At 41.8% G+C, this 18,528-nt stretch overlaps 1 protein-coding gene and 1 long non-coding RNA gene across 2 annotated transcripts; one reads left to right on the top strand and one right to left on the bottom strand.

Annotated features, from left to right (window-relative positions):
* Positions 1-620: 620 nt before the first annotated feature.
* Positions 621-10,605, bottom strand: LOC106585792 (uncharacterized). Its single transcript, XR_001324028.3, has 5 exons — positions 10,370-10,605; positions 9,693-9,767; positions 9,022-9,229; positions 2,697-2,725; positions 621-2,375 (listed from the first exon to the last, which is right to left on the bottom strand). It is a non-coding gene; the product is annotated as an uncharacterized LOC106585792 (long non-coding RNA).
* Positions 10,606-10,676: 71 nt separating this feature from the next.
* On the top strand, positions 10,677-18,307 carry LOC106585791 (COUP transcription factor 1). Its single transcript, XM_014172419.3, has 3 exons — positions 10,677-11,960; positions 13,353-13,880; positions 17,148-18,307. Exons 1-3 carry the CDS (start codon positions 11,525-11,527, stop codon positions 17,420-17,422), a joined length of 1,239 nt encoding a protein of 412 aa, XP_014027894.1. The 5' UTR covers positions 10,677-11,524; the 3' UTR covers positions 17,423-18,307.
* Positions 18,308-18,528: the final 221 nt, after the last annotated feature.

Raw genomic sequence — 18,528 nt, 5'->3', positions numbered from 1 at the left:
GGAGGGAGACAGGTAGGGAGGGAGACAGGGAGGGAGGTAGGGAGGGAGACAGGTAGGGAGGGAGACAAGGAGGGAGGTAGGGAGGGAGACAGGTAGGGAGGGAGACAGGGAGGGAGGTAGGGAGGGAGACAGGGAGGGAGACAGGGAGGGAGGTAGGGAGGGCACATTGAGCACAACCTCACCATGTGGCATCGCATTGTTCCAATTCCATTGGATTCTGTTGCATTGTTCTAGTGATGATGCATTCTGTTGCATTGTTCCAATGATGACGCATTCTGTTGCATTGCAGATTCCAATGGCTCGGTCCCAGGCCCACCCATGAAAAGGCCAGGTGTCACCACCCACAGCATTACAAGGAACCCCCCTCCACAAGTGGAAATGCAAACCACACTGCCATACAAAGATTAGAGCTCCATGCACGTATGGCAGCTACAGTACATGTGCCATTGGTACACCTCAGTTCAGCCAACTAGAGACCTGAGATCTAAGCACATGACCCACACCAGGAATCATCCCTCCCTTCATAGATACATGCAGCTTTATTCTATTGCAGTGTGTAGTACCAGACAACAAAATAATATCAATGCAAATACCAAAAAAACAAAACATAGAAATAGAACTGATATTTATTGGTCCTTTTATTCAGACGTACTATGTTGCTTTCTTTGACAGTAATGCTATTACACACAATCATGATTTCTGTAGGGTATCCCAGCACTGCATTGCATTAGCTTCCTCTGTTCCTGTCACCTGTGGCGACTGCATGTGTTCTTAAAAAATTTAGTGAGTAGTGGGCATGACTGGGGTGGAGGAGATGGTAGGATAACTCCCTGGGGGACTCACGGGACAAGAGGAACCTTTGCTCGCCTTGTCGTCGTAATGGGGGGTGCCACTTACCTTAATGAGCCTCTCAAAGAAGAATACCAATAGCCTGACACAGGTGACAGCAGCATGCTGGGAAATCAGAGAGAAACTGGGGAGAGAGTGGGAGATTGGGGTGGGGGGGTGGGGGGGGGGGGGGGAAATGTTGCCAGAAATGCTACAGCCTACACATCCTGTTTAAACACTATATCTTTTCTCAGCCTCTACATCCCTGCCCAGTTCTGAAGCCCCAAACACTGGTAAAGAGTGGTTTGATACTAACATCCAATGGGTTTACTTTGCTTTTTTTGACTACCATCCCTTTATTTTTCCTTATTCATTTGTAAACAAGACAGAACTTTGTAGAGCATTACATAAAAGTAGCACATTAAGGTTTGTCTTCCTCTGAAGTTCATGTTCTGGAACATTTCCACAACCTTCTGCCATTATGTTTATGTGTGATAAGCTCATTCTTACAACCTTTTGACGAGATAGATGTTCAGAGGAGGAGTATAGAGAGATAGGGAGAAGAGGGGGAGTTGTTGAGGAAGAACATGTTGTGGAATGTTTGCTGTTCTGCGCCTGAACTCATTTGTCAAGGCTTGACCTCCGCTGGGATGCCTCAGGTCAGCGGGGGTCATCTGAGGTAAACTTGCCGTGTGGTCACACACACACACAAACACAGAATCAAATACACATATACAAATGAAAATCCAAGTGAAGGAGAGGCATAACTATGTCAAAATCCTTTTTGCCCAGCACAGTATAATACAGCTGCACATTCATTTCTAAATATGACAATAAGAACATTGACAATAAAACACTAATGGCATCACAAATACATTAGGTCTTGAGAATGTTATTTCATGTATAGCTTCTTAAAAGCAACAACACCATCCTCATAATCAATCTACTCTGCTTCCATTGACCATCAGGGCTGTGTGAGCTGCTGGGTAGAAGGGGTCAAGGTTAACTGAGTGAGGTTAATCCACTCTGTTAAGGATATGTCTTCTGGGTCCATGCCAGGCCAGGGCAGTGAGGGCAGAAGAGCAAGCATAACTCATAGCACAGTAGATATCTTCAACTGCAGACAGTACCTGTCTTTTAAGGCCAAGACAGACCAACGCAACTGTTGTCTATGTGCAGCTGGTGGCCTTCCTATCAGCTCTGACTACAGAACATCGGACGTTTTCTGTTCATTTCAAGATGATTCTACATGTTGCCACTGTTCATCAACACCCAGCAGGTGATCTACCGCGCACGGCCGACGTGCGTGTTGGTCTGTCTTGCGCTTTACCTACAGACACAAGCTCCTAGTAGCAATCCTTACCTTGTACACAATCCATCAATCACAGGTGTACCTACCTAAGCTGGGGTTTTGATAAACATTATTTTCTTCCTTTTTATTATTTCTGAAGATTACATTAGGAGAAGACTTGTAGATTCTGACCGTGTGACACGGTGATGCTCTTTATTCCAAAGGAAGGGGGACTTGCCACGACGTTCATTTAAATCTGAGAGAAAAAAACAACAAAGAGACGTTGATGATGAGAGCTAGCTGGAGGAAGTGTGGGGGCCTCTAAAGCAAACAGCCTTATCATTGGCCCTGCGTGATTCATGCTGCCTTCTGATTGGCTTCCTGAGTCAAAATGAGGACTGACTTTGGCCATGCCCTGTTGAAGGGATCAAGATGATATTACGGATCTGTGTTCAAGTTATACCAATATAATAAATGTATATTTTTGGTAAATTATTCCATCCATGAATCAATTAGTGCTAGTGAGATGTCTCAGTGAATTGGTGAACAGGGCCTGTGTAGCAGCAGTGGAACTTACATGGCACGATCATGTTGCACAGCCGCTCACTCCCTGTCAGGAAAAAACACAATTAGTTCCTTATTTGATGATGAGAACACACACAGAAACATGCCATATGGCTATTGCAATATAATAATAACATATTGTCTGGTCCGAAGTTGAGTTTGATTTTGAATTTAGATATTTTCTTAATTTTGACCCTTCTGGGTTTCCTTGGACAGAAACATCAAACAAAAGTATTTTGAGTTTTATGGAGAGAAGGAACGACAGACTGTGAGCTTGAGAATAAAGAAATATTGAGCAGCATAGTTGCTTTTCAGTAGGTGTGTGCTGAATGCAGCAGGCACTGGTCTGTTACTGGTCTGTTACGTTGCTTTAGTTGTAATTAGTATTTGATGCAGCCTGAAGCGAAATGGTTGAACCCTTTTTACCCTATCTGAAAGGTGAGATATCATGTTTAGATCAACAGGTGAGGTAACACAGAGTTATGTTTACCATCATTTGGCAGGAGAGACCTGATATTGGTTTACTTGAGGCTAAAGGTCCTAGAAAGGGAAAGGGGATACCTAGTCAGTTGTACAACTGAATGCCTTCAACTGAAATGTGTCTTCTGCATTCAACCCAACCCCTCTGAATCAGAGAGGTGCAGGGGGCTGACTTAATCCACATCCACGTCTTCGGAGCCTTGGGAACAGTGGGTTAACTGCCTTGCTCAGAGTAGCAATATCAAAGATTCAATACAATACAAGACAACTTTATTTTCCATTGGTTGCAGCAAACAACAGACATTTGTATTCTGCTCCCTTTTTAAGGAGCAGAATACAGACAGCACACATCACACATCCAGCTGAGACGAGCAAAGGGTCAAACTGCCCCTGGTACCACGTAGCTCTAATAGTCAGATAATATAGTCAGCCAATAGCTGTGGAATTACTTGATCTCACACACACACACACACACACACACACACCTGCACTGATAGATACACACACACCATTTCCAAATCAATCTGAAAATATATGGTCTGTTGTGCCTTTGTCATCAAAGCGCCTTAAAAAGGCTACCGGCCAAAACGGTCTCTGTTTTGTGTCCTGCAAGCAATTACAGCACTTGGAACAGGAATAGTGCAGACTCTCTTTCTTCATGTTCATGATTCATCACTGGCCCAGCACTAGCCCATCACTGGCCCAGCGCTAGCCCATCACTGGCCCAGCGCTAGCCCATCACTGGCCCAGCGCTAGCCCATCACTGGCACAGCGCTAGCCCATCACTGGCCCAGCGCTAGCCCATCACTGGCCCAGCGCTAGCCCATCACTGGCCCAGCGCTAGCCCATCACTGGCCCAGCGCTAGCCCATCACTGTCACAGCGCTAGCCCATCACTGGCACAGCGCTAGCCCTTCACTGTCCCAGCGCTAGCCCATCACTGGCCCAGCGCTAGCCCATCACTGGCACAGCCCTAGCCCATCACTGGCACAGCACTAGCCCATCACTGGCACAGCACTAGCCCATCACTGGCCCAGCACTAGCCCATCACTGGCCCAGCACTAGCCCATCACTGGCCCAGCACTAGCACATCACTGGCCCAGCACTAGCCCATCACTGGCACAGCACTAGCCCATCACTGGCACAGCACTAGCCCATCACTGGCACAGCACTAGTCCATCACTGGTCCAGCACTAGCCCATCACTGGCCCAGCACTAGCACATCACTGGCCCAGCACTAGCCCATCACTGGCACAGCACTAGCCCATCACTGGCCCAGCACTAGCCCATCACTGGCACAGCACTAGCACATCACTGGCCCAGCACTAGCCCATCACTGGCCCAGCACTAGCCCATCACTGGCCCAGCACTTGCGCTGGACTTCAGGATGATCAGATCCAGCTAACATCTCTGATCATTTTACAAACTTTGCAGGCATCTATTTCTCTAATGATTACACCCCCCCCCCCCCCCCCCCCATGTAAGATTCAAGATACCGAAGCCTGTGTGTGTGCGTGTGCGTGCGTGTGTTAAATACTTTAATGACATTATTTTAGTTTTATTATTTTTTTATTACACTCATCTGCATGATTACGTGGAAACAACGTTGATTCAACCAGTGTGTGCCCAGTGGGATGTAATGATAGGTGGATACAGTCATCTTTTATACTGTTTGTGGATGCACTTTGCTATTTAACATGTCTCATGTTCATACATGTTTGGTTTTCTAAAGGATATCGTTGATTGTCAAATGAATTTGTTCAGTATCTTGCTTATTAACCTATGGCTCACATAACGTTTACTGTTTGGAAACTGAATGTCTACATGCACATTAGGCTATGCACGCGTTTTAATATCATGCCTTATAAAATATGAGAAATGATCACAAATGAATGATATGTAACTTGAGAATGATTTTGTTCTGTCTTAATGTACCGTTAGTCTAAACGTGCTCAGTCACCCCCTATTAGGCAACAGCATGGTGGCGGTTCAGACAGACAACGTTCAAATTGAGCGCGTGCTGTGTGTTGGTTTAAGAAAACCATTATGGATACTTGAGGTGATGTCACTCATTTAACAACAAAAGATGCGAAATGACGCAGGCAAGTTGGAAATGTCATATTTTATTTCACCTCCCAGTTTCAGCGAGAACAAATGAGACAAGCCACTTGTCTATGTTCTGTCTATTCCTTTCTCTCTTTACTCCCGTTTTATAATAAGCCTGCTCCTTAAATGGTTATCTGCGGCTTGCATATTTGCACGGGAGATAGTCTTGTTCTGACTTTTTGTCTTTGGTCTATCTACAGTGTGTTTTCGGATAATGTGGCGATAGGATGAAAAGTAATTCGCGTGCAGAAGCTCCTCTATACTTGTTGAATTTCTCGAGAATTCCACCTTTGCCCTCCTGTTTCCCTGAAATAAATTACTGTTACGGGTAAAATGCCTTTATGCACTGCGTTTGAAACCCGTGTCCGTGTTGCCTTGGTCCCTGTAGATAGAATAGTCGATGTAGTAGTCGAGTAGTAGAGAAAATGGAATTCTGCTTCGGTTAATTTTTCCACATTTAACCAGGCTAATTTCTAAAACTTGTAAAGAACTTCAACATGGGGTAAAGGGTTGTCCTCATATTATATGGACTGAGGTGATTTAAAAAGTCTCAAGACATTGACAGTAGGCTATCACAAGTAGCCTGTAAGTGCTTGGCCATTGGTTGGTTGCATTAGTTAATATGGTATCGTCTCCCATTCAAAATTATTATTTGGCTGTGTTTTGCTAATGTCTTCTTTCTTCGCCACCATGGTATTAGGCGTATATAGGCTACCACATTAAGACACTATAGGTGTTTTGAAGGATTTTGTCTGCCTTGAATGGCGTGATGCACACTTTATACTTCGTTATAGGCCTACCTTACGCATTAATTTGACCCTTTCTTATACAGAACCGCGTAATTTATGTCACTTTCACCGTCTTACCACGTTAACAGCTCAGAAAATGTGTTTACTTTGATGTCGCTACTGGTGCTTCCAGTTCGGTTTTTGGTGAACTACAATATTACAGCAGGACCATGAGGATGTTCAGTGCTAATGGATTCATGATCTCGGTCTCTGACACCATTTCATGTAATTAGCACATATGCTCTAAATATATGATGGTTTTGTGAGCGATAAAGCCATTACCCATCGCATAAACTGACAGTCCCTCTAACTAAACTTCAACCACAAAGCTAATTGGAATAGTCATTTCGGCTTCAATTGTCTACAATTATAGCCGTGGCAGTAGCCTCAGAATCCTAGTGTGTGGTTCTTCATTCATCATGGTGTATTTTGACCGGTGAATAAAACTCTGAAGAAACAAACCCAACTCAACTTGTTAGCTACTTTGATCTGTCTGTAATTTTGTCGAAGCTGCCTGCGTTAAACATAGCGACCTTAAGAATATAAAATATTTTCCCTATTTCTCACGAATAGCTTTTCCATTAAGCGCGATTAGATTATGTCTATTCAAAGTTGCTGATCCATAGAGAAAATGGCTGCGGATAAAATACGATTTCAACTGACCTTTTCGTCCCTTTCACACCAATCTGAGCCCCCGAATAGTTAGGGATCAGATTGGGGGAAAAACCCCTCCTCCTCTCTTTCAACCCGTAACGACTCAAAGCGGAGGGGCTCTCAGCAAACCCTCCAACTCACACATTAACCTATAACGCACAGCTTGGGTCTAAAGAAAACAGCAGCACTGGCCATCTTCATTTTGTCTTTATGTAATTCATTATGCAACATTTATTTTTCAAATGAATTTATAAATGTGGTTCAAAGTTGAGAGCCTGTTATATCAAAACTAGGTTACACTGAACACATCAAAACAAATACTAATCTTACAATTAGGCTACAGGCAATACTTGTTTCAAGTATACTATTGAATAGTAGCTTATATAATTCCAGTGATACAGTATTGGGGAAAAGTTTGAAAAGACGCAGATGAAGGATTTTTTTAATTCATTATGTCTTCAAAGGTTTCTGTTATCTGTTAAAACATTGTTATGTTAATTTAAGTTATTTTCTCATTTCTAATTATTGTAAATCACTCAACAAATGGATGTTTTGTTATATGTAGTTGCACATGTAACATAGGCTATTATGCATATTAAGTAAATAATTGACAGCAGCACACCTCATTTGTTAATGAAACGTCACTACACTTTTTCATAGATATTTTACACTTGTATTTTTCTTGGCAGAAATATAGGCTAGTTCTATATTTTTGGAACAACACACCACAGCCATTTCTTCTAGAAAGTTAGCTGTTCAGTTAGGGGCAGATGCTCAAAGGTGCGCGTGGATGTGAAAAGCATAGATCGTGTGTTACCCTCTCCTGAAGAAACGTAATACTTGTTTTTATAGTAGGCATTTCGACAGAGGCCTCTAAAGCGCCAGGGAAAGCAATGGATGGAGCTTGAAGCTTTGAACAGTGTAGTGACTTTATAGATTCCCTATACTGAAGCGCCTACATAAACTGAACCAATGAGGATTGTATTATTAGCTATTTTCCTTCAACGTTGTTAGGTGTTTATTAATTATCTGAAATGCCGATGGGCTGATATTAGCCCCCGTGTTCACGAAGTAGGAGGTCCGACTATCATGGCCTTTTATTGCTTTCACAACTGGTCCAAGAATTCATAACGCTCGATTGACTGCTTGCAGAAGCGAAAACGTGTTTATGGGGTGCAGTTTCCCTGACATTTTTTTATTTATTTGTTATACAAACGGATAGAGAGAGAAATTAGCCTAATTTAGCCTATGTTTTTTTAAATATATTTGAAGCCCACGTAGGCCTATATCTAGGCTAGTTTGACCTCTAACTCGCGGTAGATGCTCAGCAGAACATATGCAGGATCTGATTCATATAGGCCACATGTGCAAATATAGCCTATACTGCACTGCGAATGGCATTTGATATTTTTGGTAATAACACATAATTATGTCACATAATTATATTTATATGTGTCTTGTTTTAGGGAAATATAGGCTAACTCAAAGTATAACATAGACATTAATAGTAAGTTCCTGTCATGTGGAACTTCAAGTGGCATTTATAGCATCAACTTAAAATCTGAGACACAAGGGAATCGAAGTTGAATATAGTCTTGCCAAAATCGTATTTCATATAGGCGTAGCCTATGCTTGTGTCAGTATTATCGCTCGATGTAAGTTGTGTGTATGCATCAATTATCTACCAAATAATCGTAAAAACTGCTTTTAAATTGACATAATATATTCTGTTTATCTCACATAGTGGGGTTGAAAATGTATCTGCAAACTTTTCAATTAAATAATAATCATTTGATTATCATGAACGCCCTACATTTTCATATGACTAAACAAAACAGACAGAAAGTGTTCCAGGAACCATCGTCATGCCTGTGCTATGCCTGACCAGCTCGGTCGTATAACTGTCCTTTAATCCGTTGAAACTATCGATGAGAAACCGGCTGCTATCAATCTTTTCATTATGTGATCAAACAACAAATAGCCTTGTACAGGTGAGATGCTCATAGCTTGGAAAGGGTTCCCCGAATTGCGGTAACAGCATCAACGATGTTCGTATATATTGCTGACGACAGTTTAAAACGGAGAAACGGGTCCCCAAATCAGTAAGAATGTCAAGGAAGGAATCAAAAGTACGGTTCAAAAGTTTCGTCCTGGAATGTAGCCTAACTAACAGTGGTTGTTTGGCATTTAGACAGATAAGCTAGATAACGGTTGCCTACATGGTTTGCATGGTAGTGTAGCGAGGCTAGAATGTATTGTTCATTCCTTTAGAGCTTCTTGTGAATAGGTGGAAGAGAAATAAATGTTGTACTTGCCTGGCTGGTGTTAGCTAAATTCAGGTACCGATGTTTCCCGTCCACTATAGCCTAATAGTTGTCGCTGGGTGCTTCTTCTCTTAATGCCCTGCTGTCCACGTTCTCTTTTTCTCTCCCGTTTTCGTGCTATAGCCTTCTTCCCGCTGCTCTCATTCACTGTCACCCCTCTCTCTCTCTCTCTCTCCGTCCAGCTCTCTTCCCGATCTGTGGAGTAAAATCTTAATGATACACTTACAGAAAATTCTTTGTCCGTTTTAATCTTATTCGTTTCACCTTTTCAAAGAGCTGGAGACATGACCGGGAGTCTCAGTGCAGTGTCCGAGACAGGGACGGGAAGAGTTCTGTTGTTGAATACTTAAAAACACCCATTCCTCCTATGCGTTAACAAGAGGGGTACTTGCATATTTGCGCACCATTATCTTTTAATAGGTGACTACACTCGGACAGACATAACAAAGGTATTCACAAACTATTCACTTTATTTTCACATACCCTATACTCTATTTAAGTTCGGCTATTATGGATGCATGTCGACGCACCAGGCTTGTAGCCCACTGAATACACTTCTGGTGGCTTTGGTTACCATGTGGGCGACATGTTGTCATATTCAAACTACCCCGTGTAAATGTTATTTGTGCTAAGTTCCACAAATTGTAAGTGATTTTACCCTGGAAGGTGTTTCCTAAATCGACAAAACAGGCACCAGCAGCTCCGTTTGAAATCTTCATCAGGAACACAGTATCTGTAAAGAATATAAATTAAAAAAAAGCAATTTTCATGAGTTTATTTCTTGTTTTTACGATTTTACAAAGTTGATAAGAATACATGCATGATCACAGTGGGTTATGCATTACTATGTGGATGTAATGGTATACTGTACGCTAGATGGCAGACCGATCCAGACATTTTTGAGTTGGAGACGCATGCAGGCTTCAGTATCCACATACAAAAAGCCGGAATTCCCGTGCAATTTTCAAACAACTTGACATGATTTTAATGATTGTCATTATAAAACATAATATGACACCCGTTCAGTGATTGTGTAGGCCTTAAAACCTCAACTGTTATAGAGTATTTGTTATTTGCCGATGTAATTTTGAGATTCGCTGGCGCCATCGCACCCTGTCTGCCTATTCTAACACGACTTGTCTATTATGCATCATTTCTTACATTGTAATTTTTCCTAATTTGATCCAGTAACTTTGGACCCGAATTTTGACAATGTAAAGTTGAAGCATATACAGTATTAAACACCACCAAATGCTGTAGTCTATAATAAAATACACGATACATCAATAATAATGTCCCCCGCATGTATAATGAATATGGTAGTCCCAAACAAACCATTTAAAACTTTGAGGAATTCTATGCCAGTCCCTTTCGCCTAGCACGTTTGTTTATTTCACGTGCACAAAGCTTTTGTCCTCGCTTTTACCCTTATTTCGGCTATTCTATCCAGGGTTTCCTCCTCTGTTTGTGACAATAGACGGCCCATACTAATCAGGTTTCAAAGTAAATAGCATCGCAGGGCGAGCTCAATGTAAATTGTGCTTGTCAGAGACCCCAGTCGTAGGTAGCAAGGAACGAGGACTCTAACCAATGGAGAGAAAGAGGCTTGGCTAACCTTAGCCTCCCATTTTCTCTCTCTCCCCTCAATGCAGGGCTCTGGCCAGTCAGTCGCCTTTGATTATCAGTTGCCAGCAGCCCCTCTCTTGGCTCCTTGACACGAGCACCATATAAGGCGTAGCGATCTCCATAGAAACGTGTCAGTTTCAATAGTAGTGTCAAAGTTCACTATATACAGACATTCGCGCAGATCCCCGTTTCGGAAACATTGCTCTGCTGGTCTTCCCGTTTAAACGCATTCATTTTTGGGTCTCTCCTTCTTGCATATTCTATTAGATGTTGTTTTTTGTTTTTTTATCTTTTCGCCTTCGCTCCATTCTACTGGAGAGGTGAAACTGCACGGGCACTTCGGCGACGCGGTCTTTTTGCTGGTCGAAATGAAATGTATTTAAGAATATAGATGTAAAATTCCGCTCTTCAGTTTTTCCTCAATCTCCAACAGCGAAGACGGGAGTAAGGAGCAAGGAAGAAAGGAGAAGGGAATTTATTTCTCGCAGCACTTTGGATCGCATCTATTTTATGTTCATTTCTACGCCCATGTGAATCGCTCCTGCCTCCTTTCTGGCTATTTTATAACGAACAGCATTTTTTTGTTAACGGCTGGCTCGCTTTTTCTTCAAGATTGGGTTCCTGAATGGCTGACTGCAGTTTACATTGGAACTGGCCTCCCGACACTTGCATATCCTGATCGGGTGCCTATTCTATCGCCTCCTGTATTCTGAATGTATTGATCGTGTTCTGCTCCATTCTTTCTCTTATGAGATTGTTTTTTCTGATTTGACTTTGCACTGTTGTGTTTGAGATCTTTTTTCTCCCCTTGCTTTATAAATCCCAGCGATCAGTTCGCTTTATAGCACTTTCCGGGCCCGAGATATGGCAATGGTAGTTAGCGTCTGGCGAGATCCGCAGGAAGACGTGGTCGGAGGACCTCCAAGCGGCCCCAATCCAGCAACTCAGCCGGCCAGGGAGCAACAGCAGACGGCGTCGGCAGCACCTCACACTCCGCAGACCCCAAGTCAGCCAGGACCCCCGTCAACACCAGGGACTGCTGGAGACAAGGGGAGTCAGAATTCTGGACAGAGTGGCGCACAGCATATAGAATGTGTTGTTTGCGGAGACAAATCGAGCGGCAAGCACTATGGTCAGTTCACCTGCGAGGGATGCAAAAGTTTCTTCAAGAGGAGTGTCCGAAGGAACTTAACGTATACATGTCGTGCCAATAGGAACTGTCCCATTGACCAACACCACCGAAATCAGTGCCAATACTGTCGGCTGAAGAAGTGTTTAAAAGTGGGAATGCGGCGGGAAGGTGAATATCTTTTTTTAATGGCACATATGATGATGCGTACTACGTTTCATTGACAAATAGGGCTGCCGTGTTGCATAAAAGGTCACATACATACGGCTGAGCACATTGCACATCCATGTTTTTTGAGGGGATGTGTATGTGTGCGCATTTAGCCTATAGAGAGGGTCAAATGCAATGTAGCTACAAAAGATAGGAAACCGGTACGAGTCGTAGGCTAAAACAAAGCAGCTGTTTGTTTGGCTGACGTTTTTTGGGAACGTCAAAACTAAACATAACCATTTGCTATTTGCTTTTAGTGTGTGTGTGTGTGTGTGTGTGTGTGTGTGTGTGTGTGTGTGTGTGTGTGTGTGTGTGTGTGTGTGTGTGTGTGTGTGTGTGTGTGTGTGTGTGTGTGTGTGTGTGTGTGTGTGTGTGTGAGAGAGAGAGAGAGAGAGAGAGAGAGAGACGTCCTTACATGTGTAGTGATAGACTTGTGTTTGGTTTGTCTGTGCATTAAAACGAACAGACAACATAACCACATCGTCTCTCTGTTCCACATGCTGACTAGACAGATTAGGCAGCTTGAGCAGGCTGACGTTAATGCTAGAGAATTTGTGCGGTACACATTTGTTTAGCCTCATAATGTATGAGAGGCCGTAACTTTCCCTCTCTTTGGAGCACAAATTATAGCAAATCACGTATTTTAAATTAACCACCAAATTACCATACATGTTATTTAATATTATCCCCCAAAAATATTGTCAACAAAAATACAATTAGACCAATTATACTTTTTTAAAGCACATTATTAAAATATTCTTCCTCGACTGAACTACAGGCTTAGAAGGCGTTTACTCTTATTGTGCTTGATATATTTTTGCCATTCTTCTTCAGTGCAGCATAAAACATATGTAATGGAGGAATACATTAGGCCAAATGAAACTGACACATGGACTGCAGTGAACAACTAGATGTAGTATAGGTCTAAATGGCATTATAGGCCTGTATTAAAGCATCCGTTATGTTAGCTATTTGAATATATATATATGTGTGTGTGTGTGTGTGTGTGTGTGTGTGTGTGTGTGTGTGTGTGTGTGTGTGTGTGTGTGTGTGTGTGTGTGTGTGTGTTAATCTAGATGCATGCATAGTCGATACTAATGTAGAAAGTGCAACACTTAGCATGTAGGCTACGGTCACTTAGATATAGAAAATATTATTATTTATTTAAACAACACACAATCTTACACACTATATAATTTACAGTTTGAACTAGATTGTGATGGGAAATCTTACTCCCTTATCTCAGAGCAGAAAACACTAGCTTGCCTAATGCTTCTCAGCATAGGTTGCACATGCAACAATGTTCATCAGTTCTGGATGCACATTTCCTCTCCTTCTCTTTCTTTTTGTCAGCGGTTCAGCGAGGACGAATGCCTCCAACCCAGCCGAACCCAGGGCAGTACGGGCTGACGAACGGGGACCCTCTGAACGGCCATTGCTATCTCTCCGGATACATCTCGTTATTGCTTCGGGCTGAGCCTTACCCGACGTCCCGATATGGAAGCCAATGCATGCAGCCCAACAATATCATGGGTATTGAGAACATCTGCGAGCTGGCAGCTCGCTTGCTCTTCAGCGCCGTGGAATGGGCGAGGAACATCCCTTTCTTTCCAGATCTGCAGATCACCGACCAGGTGTCCCTTCTCAGGCTGACGTGGAGCGAATTGTTTGTGCTAAACGCGGCTCAGTGCTCCATGCCTTTGCATGTGGCCCCTCTGCTCGCCGCGGCAGGCCTCCACGCTTCTCCAATGTCTGCTGACCGAGTCGTGGCTTTCATGGATCACATTCGAATCTTCCAGGAGCAGGTTGAGAAGCTCAAGGCCCTCCACGTTGACTCGGCAGAGTACAGCTGCATCAAGGCGATAGTACTCTTCACATCAGGTGAGTGTTTCCCATGCTGCTGCTGAGGCCTCCTCTCTCACAGACGGGCAGTGAGGGGGAAGACAGGGAGAACAACACTGACACAGAGGCCATGGCTGTTTAGTGCAGGCTACTCCATGCTGTTTTGACAATGGCTTGCTCCAAATATCCACAGTGATACATTTTGTGTGTTACTCAAAGCGTAAGAGAAGTAAACAAACCGATTTTCAAAAACGTAATTTTTATGTGTATTTTACTCCCACGTAGGAATAGATTGAAAGACAATATACTATTTAATAACAGTGGGATAGTATAAAAAGTGAACGGCATTACATGTTTTATAAGTCTGATAACTAGGTGTACAGAAGTGTTTGGTCTATGCAGCAGGCGTTTTGTTTTAATACGTTATATGCGTAAAGAAAAGCATCATTGTAGTATGTCACTTGATGTAGGCTATGTATGAGATGCGGCAGATGTTTTTCATGTTTTGCGCGCACAAACATGTGTCTTGGTAAAACAGGAAATAATCCCCAGCTGTCTATTCAAAGAAATACTGATTAAATAGCCTAATATGTCATTGTATTACTCTGCTATACATTTCTGTCAGAACAACGGTACGCTTGAGATAGATTCGGAATGTATTTAGTTTAAAGATATTTCCTCTCACAATTATTTTCTTGTAAAATATTAGAATCGCACATTTTGAAAAGAAGGAATAGTCTACATATGACAGCTCATTACTAGATCTGGCTGAGCCAAGGTCACCGTTCCTGTCGCGTGTAATAATATAGATATTTGGGGTTTGATTGTGGACACTTGCTGCCATTACCATTTGCAAGCAGTCGTATAAGGATAATGGAGAGTAAGTTGGCCTAGTGGATAAAGAAGCCTAAATCGACCGTGACTCAAAAGAGCTCTTATGTGGCTCTTTAGAAGTGAACACATTCTCATTAAACAGCATTATTTCAATCAATACATTTCACAATTAAGTAACATTTTGAACATCATTGTGTTTTGTAATATGTGTTTTTATTTTATATTATAGAACATATTTTCACTCTCGATGTCCTCAAAAAACACTATGCTTAGTGACCACCTATAGCCTAGCCTAAAGTAGCCTAGCATTAGCATCTTACTGAATTATAGCCTATTAAATTTATCCTATAGCCTACTCTAAATAGCTAAATATATTTCCTTGCATATTCTACAATATTATATTATATTAGGCATATTATATTATGTTATAGGCTATTATATTATTTGCCATATCCATATGAAGTATTTTGTCATTATTATTTTTTAAATTGTGAGAATTGTATAGCCCACAGACAGGTTGAGTGACCAGTGAGCATGTTTTGATCATGGCCAATAAACCTCCTCTAGTCCTCTAGTCCTCTAGTTTGCCCTCCTCAGTGACATGAAGACTTTTACCACTGCCTTTTCTGCCCGTGAGGACATTTCTGTCCATAGCATACAAACATTATATTCTCGTTTTGTAGGCCTACATATGACTGTGCCCTTTTAGGTACATTTATATGACCAGTCAAGCCCTTCTGGTTTACCTATAGCCTACCTTTGCTAATGCGAGTTTATCTTTTTTTCTTTTTTTTCTAGGCTGTTAGTCATTAACATAACATGACGACATTGAGTGCCTTGCTCCAAGTTGTTGTTGCGTTATTAGGCTATATCCAATTTAACATAAAATATAACTACAGAGATAGTTGTTTAAGATGACTAGATTTAACATTGATTCTGTCCATTTTAGCTAGAGGCAACATGCGTAACAAACTATAGTTATTGTCAAGGTTTACTGTGTTGACATTTATTTATTTTTTCAAACATGAAACCCATAGGGGTAGCCTAGTTTAGGTCGTTGTGTTCTTATGATTCATATTATGTCCAGTTATGTATTGTAAGATATTTTTCATAATCTGTTTTCACATACTTATTCAATGTGAATCTATGAAATAGATGTCTTTATGTGCAGATATTTGCAGGTTATAGTATGGCGCAAGGGTTAGTTCTGTTTGGTGAACTATGGTGTGCCCTTTCACGAGCTTTCTTTTGACTCATGCATTCGCTGCAGCTCAGTCGTCGATATGATTTGAGCTTAATCATTGTGTTTCACAAGTTCATATTTGCAAGATGTTTTAAAACGTCATTCACTTCGCCCTGATTAATTGTTTTATGTATTGAATAGAGACTATCAAAGTTAATCCAAACGGATTTGCATACATGGGACTGTGTTGCCTAGTCTAAGATCATATAGTAAATCAACCCGAGATCTCCGCGTTGCCCCCGCGCAGTCCGTGAGTTCATAAGGTTATTGTGTCTGGCCATAGTGAGTTATCGCCCTGAGAAATCAAGATGAGGCTTAAAAGCCTCTCGGATACCATTGTCCGGTGTTTAATGTATTGTTACAAAGCAATGGCTTAATACAAAATCGTCAGGCCTATGCATAACGGTCCAAATGCTATTATGCTTGGCCCTGCACAGCCGTTTAATGCAGATTTCTAGGCACAGCAGTATGCCGTGGTCTGTGCGATAAACAGTTTAGTGTGTAGGCTACTATGCGCAAACATATCTTAAGACATTAACAATGAGTGCATTTCTCCATTTAGGCCAATGTGCAATGAACAACCCCCGACTGTGTAGGCTACGAACAAAACACATGTCCCATGTGTTGTTGTGCTGGCTCCTTTTCGTATTTTTACGTGTTTTTTGCGTGACTATTGACTTCACCCCAGCTAATAAATGTGATTGCTTCCAGGGCCTTTACTAGGCTACATTGAAAAACAGACAAAGCATGGTATATCAAGAAAAGAGCGGAGAAATGTCTTAACAGCTTATCGAGAGTAGCTTAATTAGGTCATATTATAACCATTGCAATTTCATTTTCATCAATGTATTTTATACGTTTCCATAGACTTGTGTCCCCTGAGTCAGAAACCATGAGTGGGCCTGCCTACCTTTCCCCTTGCTCCCTCGATTGGAAGTGCAAAACGCTATACAATAAATAGGCTTATGCTGCACACCATTTCCCATGGCCGTTAGCTGCATATTCTTTGTTTTGATTGGTTTATGAAGGTGTAGAGGTATCTGCCTCTGTGTAGTGCGCTCCCCACTTCAACAGATCGCCCTTGTTTATTCTATATGACAGTTCCTCTTACTCAACGTGACGTAGCATGTTTGGGCAGTGTGTTTGTTAATTTCACTTTGTCAATAACACGTAACGTTGATGTTGAACGATAACCAGGGTTCTTTTGTGTTTCTCTTTTGCCTGCACAGACGCTTGCGGCCTGTCAGATGCGGCTCACATCGAAAGCCTGCAGGAGAAGTCTCAGTGCGCCCTGGAGGAATACGTGAGGAGCCAGTACCCTAACCAGCCCAGCCGCTTTGGCAAGCTCTTGCTGCGGCTGCCATCTCTCCGCACCGTCTCCTCATCGGTAATTGAGCAGCTGTTCTTCGTCCGCTTGGTAGGTAAAACTCCTATTGAAACGCTCATCAGGGATATGCTATTATCCGGGAGCAGCTTCAACTGGCCTTACATGTCCATCCAATGATCCGAATGAGAGTGACAAAAAGAGAGAAAAAGGACCAAAATTCAGCATCCCGTACAAGAAGACTATATATAGGACATTTTCTGAGCATATTGGAAGACATGACATGTTTTTTTTTTGTCTTCTGGGACTAAGATCTGAGATGGAATACGTTATGTACAGAAAATATGGAACTGGACTTACACCTGTTTAAATCCACTCTCATCTTCAAGAACAGTACTCTTCATTTTGTAAAATATTAGTCTTTATTTTCCTTTTTTGTAAAAAAAAAACCACAAATAAAATGAAAAACAAGACTTAGCGGGAAAATAATGTTTCCAAGCAATTATAAGAAATGTCCTGTGTCTATGTACCCCTCTGTTTTGTATTTTTTCTGGTTCTAAACCAGCTTTTCTGTGATTCTATACTAATAATTTTTATATAACCTTTTGCTTCTTATTATGAGTGCGATATATATGTTGTCGAAGCTACGTTCTCCGAGAATTAAAAGTTGAAGTGGGAATTTAAAACAGAAAAATAAAGAAATGTAGACAAATAAGATACAAGTCTAATCGCTATGACAATATCACCACTGATGGTTGAACTATGGACCTGCAACAGCAGACCGACCTCGTGGACATTTTGACGAGAGGACGTCTTGCTCCTGGTTATGAGTGTTTGAGGAGTCGATCATCAGTCAAAGAGGAGAGACATGAAAATCAAAAGCACTTTTAATATATCATTTCAAATACATTTTCTTTGTTTCGTCTTGAAATTTTCATTGTTTCTTGAATTTTATTGGTTGTTGCCTTCAATTTGCTTACTTCATAATGCAGCTTTTGCAGAAGGGTCGGTTGATGAAGTTGTGTGATGGTGAGTGTACTATTAAAAAAGAAATAGGCAACAATGTCTCACTCTCAAGAATGTTCTTCTGAAGATCGAGATGCGCACTCACGCTTATTGTGTGGGATAGCATAATGCCACTCATCTTCATACACATGTTTAGGCTACGCAATATGTTTGCCTTATATGTGCGTTTTCAAGTGTTGTCTTGCATACTACACTAAACATTCTAATTCATTATAGGCATTTTGCCTCTATTCTTCCCAATGGAGCTTGGCGAACGATGG

This window comes from Salmo salar, chromosome 24 (genome assembly GCF_965601325.2).
Source record: "Salmo salar chromosome 24, fSalSal1, whole genome shotgun sequence".
Taxonomy (NCBI): domain Eukaryota; kingdom Metazoa; phylum Chordata; class Actinopteri; order Salmoniformes; family Salmonidae; genus Salmo; species Salmo salar.
This window is presented reverse-complemented; position numbering and strand designations above follow the sequence as displayed.